Here is a 21,713-nt window from a genome sequence, read left to right as displayed (position 1 = left end):
TGTCCGCGGTGTTTGCAGCGAGAGTTTGATCCCCGGCTTGCTGTGGAGCAACCCACATGGCGCAGCAGACCTCTCCTGCCTTGCCTAACTGCTTCCCTCAGCAGTGTGTTTCAGTACATCTGCCTGTTCTGCTCCCCACTCTGTCTCTATTGGGTCCTCTCACCAACCACATCTCTGGCCTGCACCCCAGCTCTTATATGCATAAATAAATAAATCTTTAAAAAAAATGAACACTTTAAAAAGAGTAATTTCTTTACTTTACAGATAAGAAAACCCTGCAATTTGCAAGTTAATAATCTGAACTAACTTTTTAGTTAGTTCAGTATTTCTTTACTTTATGGTAATTGGAAAATTTTTTATATTAATATTTTAACTCAATTTGTTCTAAATGAAACATCAAATTAAAATTAAAAGCCAGATTTCATTCTATTAACATTCAATATATAAATGCAAGAGGAATTAAAATAATCAACTTGATAAACATAAAATAAAAACATAGATTTAAAATATAATAGGTTGTTTTTAGGAAAGATATAGTCCAATTACAACATGAAGAAATTAGTCCTAATTATTAACCTATAGACATAATTGACACAAGACATAACTGACATCCCAGAGATAATATTCACTTCAATAAGCTTTGCTAAATTGTTTTCTGCTAGTTTCAATTTAAAAATATTTTGCCACTGCTTTAATATTTACTAAGCTTCGAACAGCAATTTAACTTGCATGAGTAAGCCAAGAAATATGTATCAACATATTTCACAGAAAAAAAAGACAATTCCTGATTTTAAATGACTATATGTATCAAATCCTCATTTTTCAAAGAATTATAAATGAGAAAATATGAAGACTGCCAGACAAATTTAAATTATTAACTACTACTAACTAACTATTTAAAATTAATCAGCACTTTCAAGAGGACATTTATAATTAACAAAATTGTGCAGTCAGTGAAACTGGGTTGTGTTTTTTATCCCTCCCATCAGAAAGTACTAGAAAAATGGTAACAGTTTTTGCTGATCAATTACTGTGGCCAAGAAAGGCAATCTTACCACTCAGAAGAGGGTCTCACTGTATACTGATGAGCATTCCAACAGCACTGCTTTTCTTAGGAGTTATAATTTACATACCAAGAATCTAACTAGAGAATTAGATGTATCATATAAAATATACTGAGGAAGTAGTACTTATGCATTCAGTGAGTCACATGCTTTGTTCAGTTTTCTCATTTGTAAACTTGGAATAACTTTTCTTTCCTTTTTCATTTAAATGCTCATAATTAACAACTGGAATGCACAGCAATGTGTTACAAAATATTTCTTGTAAGTATTCATCAGCAAAATAACAAAATGGACACAAATTTTAAGAAAGTCAAACAATATACAAATGCAATTATCCCCCCCCCAAAGACCTGAAAATTATGATCACACGCTTAAAAATAGCTTTAATACATCTACAGTTAAAAATGTATATATAACACACTCATTTTAACTCAAATATCCTACTTCTATTAAAGAATTATTAGAATTAAAAAATTCACTATCTAGATGGGTACAGGCATCTCCAACTTTCAGATAGATTATGCTCCAAAAAGTATGCTTTACAACACATTTTCCCATTTGAAAAAAAGTCAAACATACAAATCCAGTTGTTTATGTATATACATATATAGTTGTTTATGTATATACACTATACATATGTATATACACTATACATAGTGTGTGTATATACACTATACATAGTGTATGTATATACACTATATGTATATGTATATATACTATGTTTATGTATACACATATCCAGTTGTTTATGTATATACATATACATATATACCAACAATTTAGGTAAAATAACACATTGACTTTAACCAAATCTGTCCATCTTATAAATTATTATTTCTCTGGGAAAATGAATTTCAATGTAATGTCTCCTTCCCCTCTGCAGCTTGGGAGTGAGATAGTTTATTTCTGGCAACACTAACTAGATAACTTATTTTGAAAACAAAAAGAACTCTGGAGCAATCACCTTCCCAGGTGACCTAACAAGGTTAACAATCAAGAGGTTCTGAATCCCCTCATCCTAGGATTAAAGAGAAATCATACCTGTCTTGAACTTATCCACGACCTACTCATATTTACTAAGTATTTGTCAAATTGGGAACTGCCTATATTACAATTATCAATTTTTAAAACAAATCAACTAGTATTTAACAAAATAGTAATTGTTATTTTTTAATATAATGGGTAGAAAACTTTATGATGTTTCCTGGTTTTGTAATCAGTGCATTTAAATTACTTTTAATCCCATCTAAATACAGCAGCCTATCTATAAAGCACACACACAAAAAAACTTAAGCGATACTGTAATACAGCTTTCATTTAAAATTCTGAAGTATTACTCATACTTATTATCAACATCTCTCTGATAAATTCATTCTCAGATATGCTCAAAAAGCATAACAATCGATAATACTACTGGGTTGTCGGAAAATCATGACATATTTTTTCTCTGAAAAACGTAGGAAAAAAATGCATCATGACTTTTCTGACAAACCAATACTTTGCAAAATTAGTTTGTGAACACTAAAAATAATCCTTTCTGCAAAGGCATAGCTAACTAGAAATTATTTTCTTCTTTCCACAAAGAGGTTCTGAAGACTCAAAATTCCTACACTGATTCCAACATTGATCCAGGATCTACACTTTAAGGTCTGCTAATTTAAAATGAATGAGGAACATTGTGGAAAAAAGGTAAGAATTCAGAACTGTCAGCAGTGCTTCAAAACATGCCAGGTAACTTTAAAGGATCTCAGTTAAATACCTATACCTTCAGATGACTTAATATTCTAGGATATTTCCAGGAGATATCTAGAACAAATCTTCAAAAAAATAAATAAAAACACTACATACAAATAAACTTTCAAGGTGGATCCTAGAATTCTTTGGATCTATCGCAACCTAAACCTGTGGTCTGGAAAAAGGCAATGTCTTAAAAGTATTTATACTATTATACTAGTTTTCCTAAATAGTTAATAGTTGTTTAAAGTACTATTTACATTCTGAGATAATCACAAACATGCTGTCCATAACATCAAGTAATGACCTGATGTAGGAACGCCCAAATGAAGATAATGAACAGATATGGGAATACAGGAAAGTCAAAATAAATATTCTCATTCAACCAAATTAAGGCATTAATCTCCAAGGTTGTCTTCAGTTTTTAAATATTTTGAGAAAAATGAAAATAAACAAAAGTCTATGTACTAAGTCTGATGAGGAGAAAAATACACAATGGAGATAAATAAATCTAAAAATACAGTTGTCTGAAGCCTTCTCATTTTATGGTGTGATCTAAAGAAAGAAACGGAGCATGCTGAGAAAGCCTGTAAGACATACATATGAATTGGAGATCTATTTAAGCCATGGTAGGACAAGGAGTGTGTTCTAAGCAAACTGAATGCCATCTCCAGGTACTGTAAATTGGAAACCTCCACATGTCTACATTATCTTTAGACAATTTCTAAAATTACTCTTTATTTATTTATATACTCTTATACTCTTACTTTATTTGTGTATTATAGATGTATATTCTTTATTTATTTGTGTATTATAGAACTTTAATGTAGATCTTCGAACTACGGTGCTTATAAATCCCACCCCCCACCATTTTTTCCAGTTAAACAGGAAGCACTGGCCTTCAAAGATGCATTTTTTTTTTTTTAATCACCATATAGCATAGCAAATCACCATTAAAGGTTTGGCAGAAATTTTTACTTTTTAAAAAGATCTTTGTCTAGCATGACACCATCTGATGTTGTTTGAAGAGTTAATCTTAACATATCCATACACTCTTTCAACCTGGGATCAGACGTTCGCAATCCTGTAGATTTGAGTGCCTGTTTTTAAAAAAATAAGAGTCTGTAAATATATAGTGCAAATAATGTATATGCTTATTCCAACTACATGTTTTTATTCCTGTATATAAAAACTTCTACCCAAAACCTGAATATGTATATGGCATTTCAGTGTGTCTATTACCCACTGTGTGGACAAGTTTCTCATTGTTTCTTTCATGTTCTTTCATTGATTACCTTGAAATGAGCATGATGAAAATTTGAAAACATAGTAAGAGCAACAGTGTCAGTCAGAATCTACCTATCAGATGACCTTTAAGACTACATTTCAATATTACTGTATTATTTCAATATTACTGATGTTTTTAAATATTAAGGTGGAAAGATGTAAAAACTTACTGTAATAAATTTATGGACAGGTATTTTCTCTTGTCCTTCTGCAATTGTATAGAACAGCAAATCTTCCAAGCTAGGTAACAGACCCTGTTTTATTTTACTAAAGGGGGGAAAAGAAAACAAAATTAATCCTAATATGGACATTGCAACAGATTTTAACTACATTCTAATGGATTTTACCTGTATTATTAATAATTGAACCAGACTACAGCTGCATTGATCTACGCATCAAGACTACCTACCATGGTAAAAAAAAAAAAAGCTGATTCATCAAAGTCAAACTGACAGTGCTGTAAACAAGTAAAAAAACGATTCATTACTGAATACATATGCTTTTTAACCTCAGGTTTTAAAATCCTGATTACCATCTCCAGTGGCACCAATACATAGTCAATCTGTTATGGTGATAACTTCTGGTACAGTCTAATATAATAACCCTATACTAAATGTAGACGTCAGCAAATTTTAACATAGCAGTCACTATTTTTTTTTAATATGATAACTATACTTAACATTCAAATGGCTAAAATGATTATAAAATGTGGTTAAGAGAGCAATTAAGTACTAGACAGTAGAGATTAATGCAAAAGTTTTTGAATCCTAACTATAATATTTTACTGAGTAACCTCGGCAAAATTAATACTTCTGTGATTTTCTCCATATGAGAAAAGGTAAGTGTGTACAATATAGTCAATACCTTTTAGAGTACTGCCTGGCAGAGTAAGTAAACAGTTGATGGCAGCTGCAGTTTTTATTTCTAAAGTGACCTAAGCTTTACAGATTAAATGTCACAAGCCACAGTCTACAAGAATAAAAATCTTACCATAAAAAATTAACATCTTAATTAAGCCAGTATAACAGTAAGATACTATAATTAACAATTACACAAACTTAAACTTAAGAAAGGAATGTCTTCCTAGCCACTGAAAAGATTACAAGTAAACAAATTATAAATGAACCTATTAAAATGTCTTCATTTTCTGGTGGCTCTGACACAGAAACTGACACGTTTCATTACTCTGAATATCATCATAAATATTATAGTGATGATGTAAGGACTATAGATCTAAAGCACATCAACCTCTTCCCCATCCTTCACTACTTATTAAATGGGAGGGAGAGGTATGTGTGTGTCTGGAAGAATTTTACCTGTATTGCAAGAAAGCATGAGAAAAAAATTGAGAGAAAAGAAGAAGTGAACACATTTTTTTTTTAAGTCGGAATTTAGGAAATTCTGGACTAGTCACAGATAAATGACAATATTCTCAGGAAAAAAAAATTGTACATATGATTTATGTATAATAAACTGTCTTACAGCCTATTTAAAATTATTTTCATACTATTAAAAAGAACTTTTCTAGGGGCCTCCCTGGTGGCACAAGGGGTTAAGCACTGTACTATGAAGCAATCCACAGCCTCTGCAGCATGAGTTCAATCCCTGGCCAGCCAGGGAGCAACCCACATGGCAAAGTATACCTCTCCTGTCTCACCCACTGCTCCCCTCAGCAGTGTATTTCAGTTAGTCTGCCTGATTCTGTTCCCCACTGTCTCTGGTGAATCCTCTAACCCTCCCACATCTCTGGCCTGTACCCCAGCTCTTGTAAGCATATATAAATGAATCTTTAAAAAAAAATAGAGGGGAAATTCCTGGTGAAAAAAAAAAAGAACTTTTCTAGGTGTCTAAATACTTCCTGGATTACCCAAAGATTGCATAATAATTCCATACTTTACTAATGCCACATGTATTTAATTATTCCCTAATGTAATAACTACTTTCCTGTTACTTGTGGTCAAATTTTTCTATCTTGAAATAATATATAGTTGGTTCACAGAGCATGTACTTTTATACATACACATTTAAGAGTTCTTCTGAAAGAAACATTAATGTTGGCATTGGTATCATTTATACTTGTTTTCAAAGTTATTAGTATCAACTTTCAGTTTTTAAAGTCAACCTGAAAATATTTCTTGCCAATGCTTGAAAACACCTAACACATTGGTTTATACTTTAATGACATATCCTAAAGATATTACATAAAATAATTTTGGTTCTTAGAGAATATTTAAAATATATTTGGGGTAGCTTAACAATGAGAGCTAAAAATTATTGTTCTAATATTTATGTTCTAAATAGGCTGCTAAGTGTTTTACAATAATTCAAATTTAATCCCTCTAATGGTCTTAAGATAGAAGGTACTATATTGATTCAAAATACATAGTAGAAAATAAAAATTGTGTTTAAAAAAATTAAAAACCCTATGCCTATTTCAGAGATGAGGAAACAGAGGTTCAACTAAATCAAGAAACTTCTCATGACTGCCCACTGCAGGAGTTGAATTTAGCATCTCTGCTTTTCTGAATCAGAGTTCAAACTATTTACCACTTGCAATATACTAGCTCTCAAACTTTGTAACTGGTTATTACTTTTACAAGGTACAATTTGGCTTGATCTGCAACTATTAAATCAGCGTTCAACAATGCTGATGACTTAATATTTAAAGACTGAATCATCTGTCAAAAAAAATCAGTGGAAAAATAACATTCCAACTATTTACAGAAAATGGTGTGTCAAACTTCAGCTAGTGGCAGTTTATCACTTAAAAAAATGCAGAATAAGCTTTCTATAAATTTATCATGCCATTAATGGTATTTGCTTTGCTTAAAAACTATGTAAATAATATAAAATATACACTTCTTTAGTTTAGGATACATGGCACAAGAAAATTAAAGTGATATTTATTGCCACAGCTGGCAGAAAATATTTACTTGCTTTGGACTAGAGTAATTTTTATCTACAGAAAAGAGATTTAAGTCTCCCCGAAAAATAGGTTTACAAATGACCAAAATTTTTAAAAAGAAAAGTACTACCCAGGGTCTCCCTGGTGGCGCAAGGGGTTGAGCACAGCACTGTGAAGCTGTCCTCAGCCTCTGCTGTTCAATGCCCGGCCAGGGAGCTACCCACATGGCACAGCAGACCTCTCCTGACTCGCCCGCTGGTCCCCTCAGCAGCGTACTTCAGTCTATCTGCTTGTTTTGTTCCCGGCTCTGTCTCTGGTGAATCCTCTCACCTTCCACACCTCTGGCCTGTTCCCCAGTTCTTGTAATCACAAATATTTTTTTTTTTTTAAAGTATTACCCAGCTCAACATTCAAAGTGCTGACTCTGATTTGACAATGAGTTAGCTTCAATAGCCTGGTGGGAAAAAAAGTGCAAATGTTCTAACAGGAAGAAATTATTCCAACAATTTTTCTTGATTATCACTCATTTTTCTTCTCCAACTATATGGCAATGTTTCACAATATTCTGTTTTGTTTTTTTTTTTAATAGAGGCATGTTTTATTTATTTATTTGTTTGTTTGTTTGTTTGTTTATACATGCACTGGGTACAGTCAGAAGTGCGGGAGGGTGAGAGAATTCACCAGAGCCAGAGCGGGGAGCAGAGCAGGCAGAAGGACCGAAGTACACTGCTGAGGGGAGCAGCGGGCGGCAGGAGAGGTCTGCGTGCCATGCAGGACCCTCCTCCAGTGGCCGGGGAGCAGCCGGGGATCGAACCGGCGCCGCAGAGGCCGCGGGCAGCTTCGCAACCCAGCGCTCAACCGCTGCGCCACCGGGAGGCCCTTTCTTTTTCTTTTTTAAGATTAATTTATTTATTTGTACAAGAACCGGGGTACAAGCCAGGTGCGCAGGAGGGTGAGAGGATTCACCAGAAACAGAGTGGGGAACAGAACAGGCAAACTGACAAAATACACTGCTGAAGCGAGCAGTGGACGCAACAGGAGAGGTCTGCCGTACCGTGTGGGACCCTCCCGGTCGGCCGGGATTGAACCAGCACTGCAGAGGCTGCAGACAGCTTCGCAGCACTGTGCGCAACGGCCTGCGCCACCAGGGGAGGCCCAATAATCTGTTTTTCTATTCAAAAGCAAAAACTATAGTTTTCAGTAACTAGGAAATTCTTGCAAAGTATTTGAATTTTAAAGACAAGGAAATAGAGTACACTAGGCGTTCAATTTATAACATCAAGCCCTCTTGATAAACACAAGTGAACTTTCCAGATTCTCCAAGAAAAAACAAGATGGATATGACCTCAGAAAGTAAAATAGCACATACATAGATTAGTAAAATCAAAGAAAAATGCTGTTTCATAACTTTTTATTTCCCCTCATTTCCTTTCTCATTTCTATCTAAAACATCCTTTTATGATCACATTGTTCTTTCTTCAATCTACTCCTCTACCCTCCACCCTCACAAAATATGTGCCAAAAAACCAGATGAATCTTTTAAAAAATGAAAAAAAAAAATACCATAAATTTAACTGGCATGTACACAGCATTATATTATAGTCACTGCTTAAATCTAAAAGGGAAATAAACAATGTACATACACAGGAGTTACAAGAAAGTTAACGGTGGGATCCAATCATTAAAAAATTATTTTGGGCCTCCTTAAGCACAGCACTATGAAGCAATCCACAGCCTCTGCAGCATGAGTTCCATCCCCGGCCAGCAGGCGAGCTACCCTCATGGCAGAGCAGACCTCTCCTGTCTTGCCTGCTGCTTCCCTCAGCAGAGTATTTCAGTCAGTCTGCCTGTTCTGTTCACCACTCTGTCTCTGGTGAATCCTCTCACCCCCCACACCTCTGGCCTGTACCCCAGCTCTTGTATACATAACTTTAAAAAAAATTATTTCACTATGAGTAAGGTAAAGCTTTTATAGAAATGGAATTTGAACTCAAACGGTGAGTATGAACTGGAAACATGTCAACAAATGGGATTTACCACAAAGGAAATAGAATCATCAAAGCTATGAAAGTAAGCATTCAAACAGCAAACAGCTAGAGCATAGGCTATACGAAATAAGTGCAGATTTCTACAAAAGCGTTGTTAATATACCTAGGGATGAAAGAGATCAATATTAATTAACCAATAAATGAGATTTCCACCAAAAATTTACATATGGAGCTTAAATTTAGTGCAATGAGAGGCACTCTCTTTGTTTACTGATCAACCAGTTTCCTAATACCCATAGGACCATTAAAATTCCTCAGTATGGCATTTGGTTCTACTTTGACTTTGAACAATAAGACTTTGACTTTGTACACTTATAATTCGCCAATAAAACTGACTAGACAACTGACCTGTAAATAAGTACTGCTATCTCACCTTTATTTTTTAACCTGTCTATGCTTTCTGTCTATAACCTTCTTTCTAAACCTTTCCGCTATCAATCATCATTCCAATTGTATCAGTTTTTTTCCCCAACAGGAAAAATGTACGCACTGGCTGCATCTCTGAAAGTTTTCTAGTTTTCTCATATACCATGTGCCAAGCTTGCACAAGCCTGCAGTCTAAAAGGAGAGCTAAGACTATGTGGCAAGTACTATGATAAAAATGTAAGTAAAGTATTGCAAGTATAAATGAAGCACTGATTTTTGTCTTAATAAGTGGGGGGGAAATCAAGATAATGGAAAAATTGTGATTAGAAGCAATACTGCAAAACTCATGCTCATCAGGTCAAATTTTTTAAGTAAAAAAATACTATCAAGTGAAAGGAGGAAAATGAAAAGCAAGTCTTTAAAAACTATTAAGAGGAAGAAAAAATTAACTACACTGCCTTATTTGGTTAAATAAGGTTTCATTTGCCTTATCTCTGCAAACTATAAACTTTCCAGTTGAGTAATGTCTGGCTGTCCTTTTTTTTTCCCTGTCAACCCCAGATAACATTAAATGTTTTGCATGATAAAACTATCAGATAATCAAAGCTATTTTTTTTTAAGTAGGTTAAAAAAAAGGCTAACAACGCAAAACAATGCTTTGGTTTATTTAATTATGTCTTCATTTTAAAACAACAATATTTTAAAAATACTTGGAATTGCTTTTGATTTTAGTGAGCTATGACTGAAAGTAAAGGTCCGTCAACATTAGCAAATTAGCAGATTAAACCTGTTAGGATAAAAGTTGAATTGACAGTGGCTGACAATACACCATGATAAGTCTGTTCATCCTCCACAGTTGTTTTTCCCCAAGGCTAATTATTAGCAGAATTCAAAAATAAAAAAATCTTATCTTTTAAGGCTTCACTGTTAACAAGAATTTTCTGTTGCTTTATATTAAAATTCTATGCAGTAAAGCAAGTGGGTAAACTGCTCCCAGTTTATGAATACAGATAATCTCAAAGTCAAGTAGTATGTCCATCATTCTTACAACTCTGAAGCAGCTGTACCAGATTTGGTCCCAGAAAGCTGGTCCTTGGTTCCTATTTCTAGATTCTTGGTATGCCAAACCAACTGTGCTCAATTGTTAGCACTCCTTTATAAGGAATACAAATTCATTTAGAATAATGAAAGACAAGGCTCCCAATATGATGAATTTCTAACTAAAATGCCAATATTAGATAGCTAAGTTGCTCTGCCTTATTAAAACTGCATTTTGTACGATGCAAGATATAGATATTAAATCAGGTCTATTTTGATTGATTAAAATTCACTCTAGAGCAAGCCCAAGTAAAAAGGACAAAAACCAGGTCTTACGCTGAGCAAGTGGCCAGGCTGCCCCTATCACCTGATGGCAATTGGTTCATGTGTGTAGCTTCAAAGTCTAACCCAGGAAGGGCAGTCTGCCTCTCTGATGGGAAGATGCAAAAAGCCTAGGCCAGGCAAGTCCCTAATGTCTCTTAGTCCTTACAACTACACATTTCTTTAGCCAAGTATCCTTTAAAAATATCACTCTAGCTGTAAAAACGCAGATATTATATGAATTATGTGGTGCACTGATACCATATTAGAGATGACTTGTTCAAAATAACTAAAATATATAGGTAGAAGTTAATGAAAAGCAGACTTCAGTTACACATAAGTTAAATCAAAATAGTTCTGAAAACAGAATGGACTGCCTTCAAAGGGAGTGAACTCTTTTGTTAAGGAAATATTCAAGAGGAATACAATGGGAAAAAAACACTAGGCAGAGGTTTTTCAATCTTCTGATCCTGAGCCTAAAAAAAGCAATCAATTCAATTTTTATTAATTTTCTAATAAACATAGGGCTTATCTAAGTTTTTCTTAAGTATTCAATTACACTTTCAAAAAAAAAACCACAGGAATATTTAATGCTACTGGGTCATACACCTAAATATGGTTAAAACAGTAAACTTTATATGTGTTTTCCACAATTTTATTTTATAGCTAAGGGGAACCAGGTATAGAAAGTGAGAGTGAGGAGAAAGTAGCTAAAGTGGAGACTTGAAGGGTAAGAACTGACATGGTTGGGGGCCTCCCTGGTGGCGAAAGGGATTAAGTGCAACCTATGAAGCTTCCGCAGCCTCTGCAGGCCCACCAGGGAGCAACCCACATGGCACAACAGACCTCTCCTGGCTCGCCCTCTGCTCCCCTCAGCAGTGTATTTCAATCAATCCACCTGTTCTGTTCCCCACTCTGTCTCTGGTGAATCCTCTCACCCCCCATACCTCTGGCCTATACCCCAGCTCTTGTATGCATAAATCTTTAAAAAAAAAAAAAAAAAAAAAGAGAACTGACATGGCAACTAACACACAACAGAAAAATCCAGAACTTACTCATTCAAAGCTACCAACTGGAGTAGGAGATACTTATACAATTAAATATACAGTTCAATGGAGAGGCAAGCATAGTACAGTCACCTGTTTTTTATAAAGTTCTACTGCAAGACAGCCATGTCTATTCATTTACCTATTGTATATGACTGGCTTGCAAAAACAGCTAATTGGAGCAGTTTTAACAAGAACCAGATAACCCACAAAATCAAAAAAATATGTACTAGTTGACTCTTTCAAGAAACTTCAACACCTGCCTTAGAGCAGCACTTTTAGTACAGAATAGTAACATTCCTTCATAGTAAACCTAAGTTAAACAAGAAATGCTAAACCCTATTCATTATGTCTTAAAATAGCAGAAAAGTATACACCATTGTCTAAGGAGCCTTACATCAAGAACAGGTTATAAAGAAGTTTGATGTCCAAGTATAATAGTGAATACAATTGGACAGTGCTGGTAAATAGCTGCACAAGCCCATTCATAAAATTTTTTCAATGTGCTTTCTATTATAGGACCAGATTAGGACAGCAAGGTAGAAATTTACAAGTCTAAAATTTAGCAGGTGTGGTTCTTCCAATTATAGAAGTTATAAATGCTCACAATAGGAAATCTTAAAACTATAAGAAGGCAGAAAAAACAATGCCCATTCTCACAAACTACAACTGCTAATATAATTCTGACTTATTTCTATTATTTTTTCTAAGCCTTTTTTTTAAATAAGGTTAAGACCACACCACGCAGAAAATTTTGTATTCTTAACATTTGGCCTTAACATTAACACCATGTCTTCCTATATCTCTAAAAAGGATCTGCATACATTTTAAATAACTGAATGATAAACTCTATTATGGGATTAACCATAATTTAACCACGCTCTAAGGCTGAATACACAGTTTTTCTCTAATAAGCATACTATTGTGCCAAAAATATTAGTGAATAAAATCCTTCTACACTTCAGTTTATTTTGTTAGCCTAGATTCTTAAAGGTTATGAATATTTTAAAGTTTTTCATACAATTTAAAAGCTGTTCTTCAGAAAACCTGTACTCTTAATAACTCTCTAAGGAACTTAGGGAAGTGCCTATGTCACTGAAAATACCCTTACCAAAATGAATACTGGGCTCATTTGGAAGACTGTACCAATAATTAGTAGAAAAAAATATATGCATTTTTAAATCCTGAAAGCTATTAACTGGCCACTATGGAATATCAATAGGTGTTTTAAAATTAATGCATTAATTATAAACTTCTTTATGAATCAGTAAGCAATACTGTTACATATCAGCCAGAGAATACCTCCCAAAGAAAGCCAACACACAGTAACGTTTTGCTTCTAGTAAGTTACATGTAGGTGGTCAGAAAAACCACCCAGTGCATTATCAGTTATAAGTACTATTTCATAACCAAAGCAATTTTATTTTTAAGAGATATATTTTTATACATTTTACATCATTTTTCATTTTTGCATAATGTATGCATTTTCTTTTTTAAAAATATTTTATTTTATATAATTCTTACATTATTTTTCATTTTTTGCACAATATGCATTTTCATTTTGGTTATATTCCCCATACAATTGCACACCCCCCCTTATTTTGACCCTAATCCTTCCTCTCCCCACCCTTACCCCACCCAGTGTGTCTCTGGTTTATAGTTGCTTGTTGATTTTGATTTTTACTTTGTATTTATTAGTCTTTTTCCTGGTCCCTTATTGAGGTTTTCTAAATTCCTGCTATGAGCGAGACCATCCGATATTTTTCTTTTTCTTTCTGACTTATTTCGCTGAGCATGATCCCTTCCAGCACCATCCATGTTGCTGCAAACTGAATGTGTTTATCTTTTTTGATTGCTGAGTAATATTCCATTGTGTATATGTACATCTTCTTGATCCAGTCATCTATTTTTGGGCATTTGGGTTGTTTCCATAGCTTAGCTATTGTAAATAGTACTGCTATAAACATACGCGTGCAGGTGCCCCCAAAGCAATTTTATATCTGAGTAGATTTTTAGGTAAAAATGTGTTAAAAGCCTTAAAACTATTTACTTCATTTAGAAATAAATTGTAGGGCCTCCCCGGTGGCACAACAGTTGAGCGCTAGGTTGCGAAGCTGCCCGCAGACTCTGTAGCGCGGGTTTGATCCCCGGCTGCTCCCCAGCCACCAGAGGAGGGTCCCACATGGCGCGCAGACCTTCCCGCCACCCCCCTCAGCAGTGTACTTCGGTCCTTCTGCCTGCTCTGCTCCCTGCTCTGGCTCTGGTGAATTCTCTCACCCTCCCGTGCTTCTGACTGTACCCAATGCTTATATAAAAAATAAATAAATCTTAAAAAAAAAAAATTGTAAATAGTACTGCTATAAACATAGGTGTGCAGGTGGCCCCAAAGCAATTTTATATCTGAGTAGATTTCTAGATAAAAATGTATTAAAAAGCCTTAAAACTATTTACTTCATTTAGAGATACCAATAATTAGTAACTATTTTTATAAATATATCTGTTCACTCAGCTTTCTTAATCATTCCTTACTAGCAAATGACTTAGGAGATGAAAAAGCACAGGAAAAAATCCTTGGTTCATAAAGAATTTAAAGATTAAACTCCTTAAGGAATGTAAATCCCACAATTAGACTATCTTTGCACCTGTATCATTTTTCTTCATCTCAGTTACCACAAGAAATAGTGTAGCTTTATACAGATTAGAAATAACTTTTTAAAACTCAATAAAACCTGTAAGTATCTTCAACAAATTGCTCTTCAAGGTGACACTGATCCTTTTCAGACTAAACTAATGGCTCCCCACGCCCAACTACTTTTCCATTAAGTGGTGCACGAAAAGGTAAAATTCTATTTGGTAGTATTTCCTGAGTTAGTTGATATTAAGGTAGGCTTACTTCTCTGTAAAACAGACAAGGCTGGAAAACAAGGTAAAACTCCAAGAGTTACTAAACTCAGGATCTAATTTGTGCTTCCAGTTAACTTTATTTAAATATTAATTAGTAGCACACAGTTTGTTAATTACATATCATATACAGTTGTATCAATGGCTAAATAGATGCATATGGTTAATGTAACCATTAGGCAGCAAAAAATGTTAAAATGTATGCAAAACTAAAACTCACTGATAACTGCAACCTGGAAAAAATGTTTAACATTAAGGAAATCACCAAAAAAAGTGAAGGAATGATTGAGAACCCCCCCCCAAAATTAACTATACTTTCCATCTTGATTTTAGTTTACATGAACTGTAAATATGTTCACTTACAAATTAAAAACAAATACATTAAGGGATGCCAACAGCATTATCAACTATTTCAAAACATCCTATCTTTCAATTCCAAAATATATCATCTGTATCTGCCAAATACTATCTCAACTTCCTATCAGTACTTTCTAGAGACTGAATTTATTGCTTGCTGAAATGCAGAACTATTTCATCTTACTTTGAAATTCAGTTCTTGCAGCATGATAGAGTGATTGTGCCCCTCATGTTCTATTAAAACCACCGAAGTCATACCTTCTAAAGCTAGCCGAAATCACTTTTGCTTACACTTAAAAATATTTTTTAAAGCCACGATTTTGTGGAGATGAGCATATGTGCAGTTATTGCAACGTGGATGTGCACTTTTAACAGGTATTACTAAAAAATGTCCTCTGAAATAGCCGAACTAATTTACACTTCCACCAGCAACTTAAAATAGTTCCTATTTCCCACACTCCTAGCATCACTTGATTTAACTTAACATCTGCCAATCTGATAAGGAAAAAAGATCTCGTTGTTGTCTTAACAAAATGCTTTCAATATACCTGTTTTTTAAAAAGAATCACCTGTTTTTTAAAAAGCACACGTGTTATTTTCCCAGCCTAGTCCTTCTGTTAAATCTTTTCCTTTTTAATTAAACAATAAAATGCCAAACAAAAAATAATTTTAAAGCATCCCCTCATCTTCATTCACCAACCCTTCCAAGGGACTGGAGTTTAAAGAAATGACAGCATGCTTGACAGAGAAGATAGTCTGATTAAAAAAAAAAACAATGTCCACACTGAGCAAGCATTGATAAAAAGATAAGTCAAAAATTTTGCATGCAACAGCTTAGTTTGTTTGTGACTTTGATATAATGCTTATTGGTTTTCTTCAAGGTGATATCTTGAAATTAAAACCATGCAGTTAATCTTGAAACTATGCAAAATTTTGAAATGTGACAAGAGAATGGAGATGGGGATACAGATATTTAAATATGAGATGGAGATTAATGGGAAGATAGAACTTGGGTGAGATATAAAATGTCACCTACACAGAGATGACCAACAAAGCTGAAAGAAGAGGCTGTTGAGAAGCCAGACAAATGGGTAAGAAGCAAAACCCTTTGCCTCAGGGTTTATCCACTGAGCAAACCCCCAAGAAGCCAGGAAAGCAGAGAGAACTTTAAAAATGAAGAGAGCCAAGCAAAGTGGTTTTCAAAATGATGGAATGACAGTAACAAAATTAAATATGAGCACTACAGGGAAACTGGGCAAATATTCCATTTTTCCATAAATACTGAAAAGATGTTAGTAGTGAAATATTAATCTAAACTAAGAATCTAGAGAATTTAAGTTGAAAGAGATGGCATAACCTAGGATGACACTAGTTCATTAAGAATGTGACTATGGAATAAAGGTAAGTAGATAACTTATTTATATCCCACTTCCTTCCAAAATGTAATATGGTAAGGTTAATAAAATGAAAGTCAGACCAAAGAAAGGAGGAACAGAAAATATGGTCACCATGTGAAGTAATAAAACTGCTGTGGTTAAATATAAAATTCACTACAAGTTTACTGGTAAGCAGAGCAAAAAGGTAAGCAGTGCAAATCACATAGTTTCATACATTAAGTACAATTTCTCAAGAGAAATTTTGTCTGGAAACTAGAAAACAAAAAAATTTTCTTATATGTAAGCCTAAAATTCAAGGTGTTAAACAAAGCAATTCCATTCTTATTAATAGACAGTTATGTAATATTTAACACATGCTAAATAATGTTCTAAGCCTTTTACAAAATGTTAAATCGTTTAATTTTCATGCGCCTTTAAAACCTGGCAGAATCCTGGGTGAGCGCTGGCAATCCAGGTTGCTTGTTGATTGAGGGATGATGACCTTATAACAGGATCAAGAAGTCTGTCTCCCAGAATGAGAAATATTTATCACAGAACAGCAAAAGGGAAGGAGTCAAAGGAGGAAAGTTACATTTGGAAACCAGATTATTCAGGAAACAGAATCTTTAACCCCGTTAAAATTCTTTTTCTTTCACAATGCTGAGGCCAGTTTTCTTCACTTAACATGTAAATTGAAGATAGGAGTTCACTCTTGTTCTTGATTGAAAGTCTAAGGATTATATAGTTGGACTGCACCTGACCCACTCTAGCTACTCAAACTTTGTGGCCCCAAAAAAAAAGAAAGAAAGAAAGAAAGAAAAACCCCTTTGAACTAAGGTACACAAAGTTATTATATTCTTTAAGTACTCCCTCCCTAAAATGGTTCTCCTTGGGAGTTTGGGAAACAGGAGACGTTTTTTATGTAGGGTTGTCAATAAATATTAGCCAAAATAGTATTTCAAAGTTATTGCGAGGAGCTGCTTTCTTATTTTGAATACAATGATGCTAAAAGTCTCTGGGAAATCCATAAATCACAAAAGCAGCTTAATTTCCCATCTGATGAAAGGGAAAGAGGGCCACTCCAGGCACACAAGAAACAGCAGGAGACATATTTTCAGTAGAAAGCAGTTCCCATCCTACAGTCATTAAGGATAAATTTTAAACAGTACAATAACTGCATCTAGCAATTCTGCAACTCTGAGCACATGTATTTAATCTCTTACTACATGCCTGGTAAGAGTATCAGATGAGATTAAGCATACAGCACAAGCATACAGCACTCTAGTCCCTAAAATATGAGAAACAGAAATTTAATAGAAGTCTGTTTTTTGGAACTTGAAGGAATTTGAGTCACCTAACCCAAGATGTTGAATGCCTCCAGTGGTCATAGTCTACCTTGTGGCACAAAACCATTATGAAAGAACACCATAAATTTCGCCCATCACCAAGTGATTTTTTTTAAAAAAAAAATAACATTTTTCAGTCTGGAAAAACAACTTTAGCTTGGAATGTTTTAGGAAGGTACCAATTTCAATTACAGGAAACATTAAACAGGCCTGAGACTGAAAGTATGAGAATCACACTTCCAGGCTGAATGAAGGTACTCTGGGGCTGGAGAGAGTAACATACTTAAAAAGGAGGATGGGGTGGGGAGTGGGGGGCAAAACTGGTCCCATAACATCAGTACAAACTCAGAAAAAAGTAGGGTTATATTCTATGTCCCCTATTTAGACAGCAAGCAGGCAAATTTTACCCACTTAATGAAAAAGCCTGTGTCCATTTACAATATATAAGACAAAATATCCGGGAACTGCTTCCCACATCGTGGAAGAAAAATCAATTTCATGTTGAGACTAAAACTGCTGCAAAACATACACAGGTGAACGTCCTATCACTATTTCAGTTTCAACTCGACTTTCCACTGAGTTAGTGCCTGACCCGTCACATTTCCTCTTGGTGATTTTATTGACTTATTTTTTAAAACTGGCCCCTCTTACGTTAGCCCCCAGGCAGGCCGAAGCGGTGCCCCTGCGCCAACAGGTGGTCCGCGCCGCGTGCCCCATCTTCTCGGCCGCGTGACCCTTTTCCTCCTCATCTCGTTTCGGAAACCTTATTTCCGGTGCCCCAGATGGCTCCACACACGCCTCGAGGAGCCTCTCCAGAAATATTCACAACACTCCGGCGCTCGCGGCTCCTCAGGAGAAGGCAGGGCGCGGACACCCGAGCCTGGAGGAGCGACGAGCCGGGGAGGCGCAGGCTCTGCTCGACGCCCAACTCCTAAATGTCACGGCGGAGATGTCCGGGCATCCCCGCGACGCGGGGCGCGCGGCCAGCGCTGCAGCCCTTGGCCGGGGCGCGGGGGGCGCGGGGCGCGCGGCGCGGGCCGGGCGGCCGCGGCCCCCAGCAGGGCGAGGACCCCCCGGGCCCCGCCGCCCCCGGCCGTTGCGCCCCGGGCGCCGCAGGGAAGCGGGGGCCGGCCGAGGGGCGCGGGCGGGGCCGGGCCTAATCACATGGCGCGGACGGCGCAGGCCGCCCGGCATCTCTTTCTTTCTCTTTCTCGAACCTCCGCTCCCATCCCGCCCCACGGCCGGCGCCCGCCGGGCCGGGCCCCACGCGGGGCGAGGCCTTCCCGGCCTCGCGCGGACACTCACTTTTCGCCCGCGGCGGCCAGCTCCTTGCCCTCGCTGTTGCCGAACGCGTCCGTCTCCCCCAGGCCGTCCTTGGGGCCGGGCGCCGGCGGGGCCGCGGGCGGCGGCGACGCCCCGGGCTGCTGCGGCGGCGGCTGCTGCGGCGGCTGCGCGCCCCCCTTGCCCAGCTCCTGCAGGATCTCCGAGGGGGAGCTGGACATGCCCAGCGCCGGGGGCCCCGCCGGCCGGCCGCCCCCGCCCCACCAGGGGTGCAGGCGCGCGGCGGCCGCCGGGCCCGCGGCCGCCGGTTCCCCGCCCCGGGGGCGCCGGCACAGGGTGGCGAAGGGCTGCGCCCGCCTCAGAGCCGCGCAGGCGGCGGCGCGCGGCCGCAGGAGCAGGTCCCGAAGCATCGCCGAGCCTCGCAGCCGCATCATGCCTCCGGCTCTGGGGCGCCCGCTCCAGGGGCGAGGATGCTCCGGGCGTGGGCGGCGGCGCTCCTCCGCGGACGCGGCTCCCGCGGGGCGGCGAGAGGGCAGCGGAGGAGAGGGGCGGCGGCGTGGGTGTGGTTCCGGCTCCCGCTCCCGCTTCCGCAGCCGCGGCTGATGCTCCCGAGCGCGCCCTCGCAGCCGCTGCGCCCCGCTCCGCCGAGGGCTCCGCACTGAGGCTGGGGCGCCGGGGAGGGCCGGAGACATTCCGCGCTTACCCTCCCGGGGGCGGGACGACGCCCGCGGCCCGCCCCCTTCGCCTGCTCCTATTGGCTCATATCCCCGACCTCTCTTCTGATTGGTGAGTGCAGCAGTCAAATTTCTCTCGGCGCCGGGTGCCCGGAGAGCGGGCGGGGGACTGGCTCGCGCTGGCGGGGGGCGGGGAGAGGGAAGAAACTGACGTGTGAGCCTGGGGAGTCAGGCCGGAGTCCAGAGTGGCCCTGTATGGAGTTCTTCCTCCGCCTCCAGGCTGCCCCGGTTGAGAATTAGGGACTGGGGGTCTTGTCGTTTAAGAAGCTGTGGACTCCGGGGACTCGAACTGTAGGGGGAAGTGATGGGCAGAGGAGGACCGGGGCATCAGCGAGGCTGGCGGCCCCTGGCGTCTGCCCTGGTCCAAGCTCGCAGCTACTGGCCCTTGGCTGTCTGGTCAGGGTGTGTGGCGATGCCTCTGAGGCCCACGATCCCGCGAAGGCAGCCCCCCCCCAGACAAGCCTGGTCCTTCTCCCAAATGTCACATTTACTTGAAACTTTCCATGGTTGGCGACTACCCAGATGTGAAGTGTTTTGGAAAAAATGAGCAAAATCCTTTCAGCTATGCGACTTAGCCATTTGGAGGATTGGAGTTCGAGGGAGGGTGAACTCGGTGAAATTCCAAAATGTCTGCTTGCCTATTGAAAAAATATGTTTTTAAATATACACCGATATCTCAAAAATATTTTTGAGCAGGCAATGAGCCCCTTGGCACTAGTTTGCTTGAAAGCAGGATTATACTTTTCTGTTTTAAAAGCTGCTTTGTCGTTTTAAAAGAGGAGCATCGAAATACTGGTTCTTTAAATCATTTAAGCCTAATATCACTTTATCCATGTATGCTTTTGGACCATAAGAGCAAAGGATCTGAGCTTGTATACGCACTCCACTCCAGAGCATTTTATTCACAAAGGTCAATGGGATGATTTTTATTAAAGAAAGGGTGTGTGTCAGGTGCGTCATTAAATGGTTACCGGAATTAGTAATCAAATGAATCTTAAAATATTGCACTAGAGTAAAAGGATACCTGGCTGTAACTACAGGTGACGTGACCTTTGATATGTCATACTCTTGCCATGTTTAAGTTTTTTTCTATCAGAAGAACATGGAAATGAATCATGTGTACATAGTTTAATCACCTCTTTAAAATAAGCAAAAAAAAAAAAAACCTCTGTAAGGCAATCGTAAATTATTTAGAGTGTTTTTATTACTTCTTAATATTGCTTGTCACTAAAATAATGATGAGTCAAAATAATAATATAGTCAGGTAAAGAAGCATCAAATGTTGGAGGAAAGATAATAAATGCCTCTGTCTAGTCTTTCTAGTTGTATTCATCCATGATATAAACCTGAATATTGTCTTATCTCTTAGATATAACCAGTTATCAATTTTGACTGATATTTTTGTCTTAACCATATCCAAGCTCTTAACAAAGCCAATTTTTTTCTTCTGGATTTTCCTCTTATTTGCCTAAAAAAATTCTTTTCAATGTTTAAAGATTTAAATACTTGCTAATATATAACAAATATAGGAATCAAACCTAGTAATAGATTATTCTCTAAAATTTCTGCTTTCAGGGATAAGATAGAAAAAATGCACATATGTTGCTCCTAACATTTAGAAGAATTTAGAAGCAGCTGAAATGAAATGTAACCCCTACTTTGAGAAGACCTACAAAGAAGTTATAGACAGCAAATTAAAGCAACCATAAATAGAGTAAAACTGACTCACTAATACTTTCATTTGATTCTTTCTTCACCTTATATTGGTTTTAATCTTCAGTAATTTTAAAAAATCAAATACAACTTGGAACCATGTATTGAACTCCATTACTATTTCTAATAGGTTACTTATTCACCCATTAGATATATCATCATATAAAACAAAATCTATCACTATAAAGGCATTTAT

The 21,713-nt window shown here is 37.7% G+C and overlaps 1 protein-coding gene across 2 annotated transcripts in view; it reads right to left on the bottom strand.

Annotated features, from left to right (window-relative positions):
- GLS (glutaminase) overlaps positions 1-19,724 on the bottom strand; it is a 72,104-nt gene extending 52,380 nt beyond the window's left edge. Inside the window, exons 1-3 of one of the 2 annotated variants that reach the window (XM_037523722.1) lie at positions 19,095-19,724; positions 4,256-4,352; positions 3,777-3,898 (exon numbers count right to left, since the gene is read on the bottom strand). In XM_037523722.1, the coding sequence (XP_037379619.1) occupies positions 3,777-3,898; positions 4,256-4,352; positions 19,095-19,504 (629 nt within the window). In that variant the 5' untranslated portion in view covers positions 19,505-19,724. The remainder of the gene's footprint in view (positions 1-3,776; positions 3,899-4,255; positions 4,353-19,094) is intronic. The other variant, XM_037523723.2, reaches the window with a different exon arrangement.
- Between the last annotated feature and the right edge of the window lie 1,989 nt (positions 19,725-21,713).

The sequence above is a fragment of the Talpa occidentalis genome, unplaced genomic scaffold (assembly GCF_014898055.3).
Source record: "Talpa occidentalis isolate TD23 unplaced genomic scaffold, MPIMG_talOcc4v2.1 talOcc4.3, whole genome shotgun sequence".
In the NCBI taxonomy this organism is placed as follows: Eukaryota; Metazoa; Chordata; class Mammalia; order Eulipotyphla; family Talpidae; genus Talpa; species Talpa occidentalis.
Note: the sequence above shows the minus strand (reverse complement) of the source record. Positions and strands in the feature narration are given on the sequence as shown.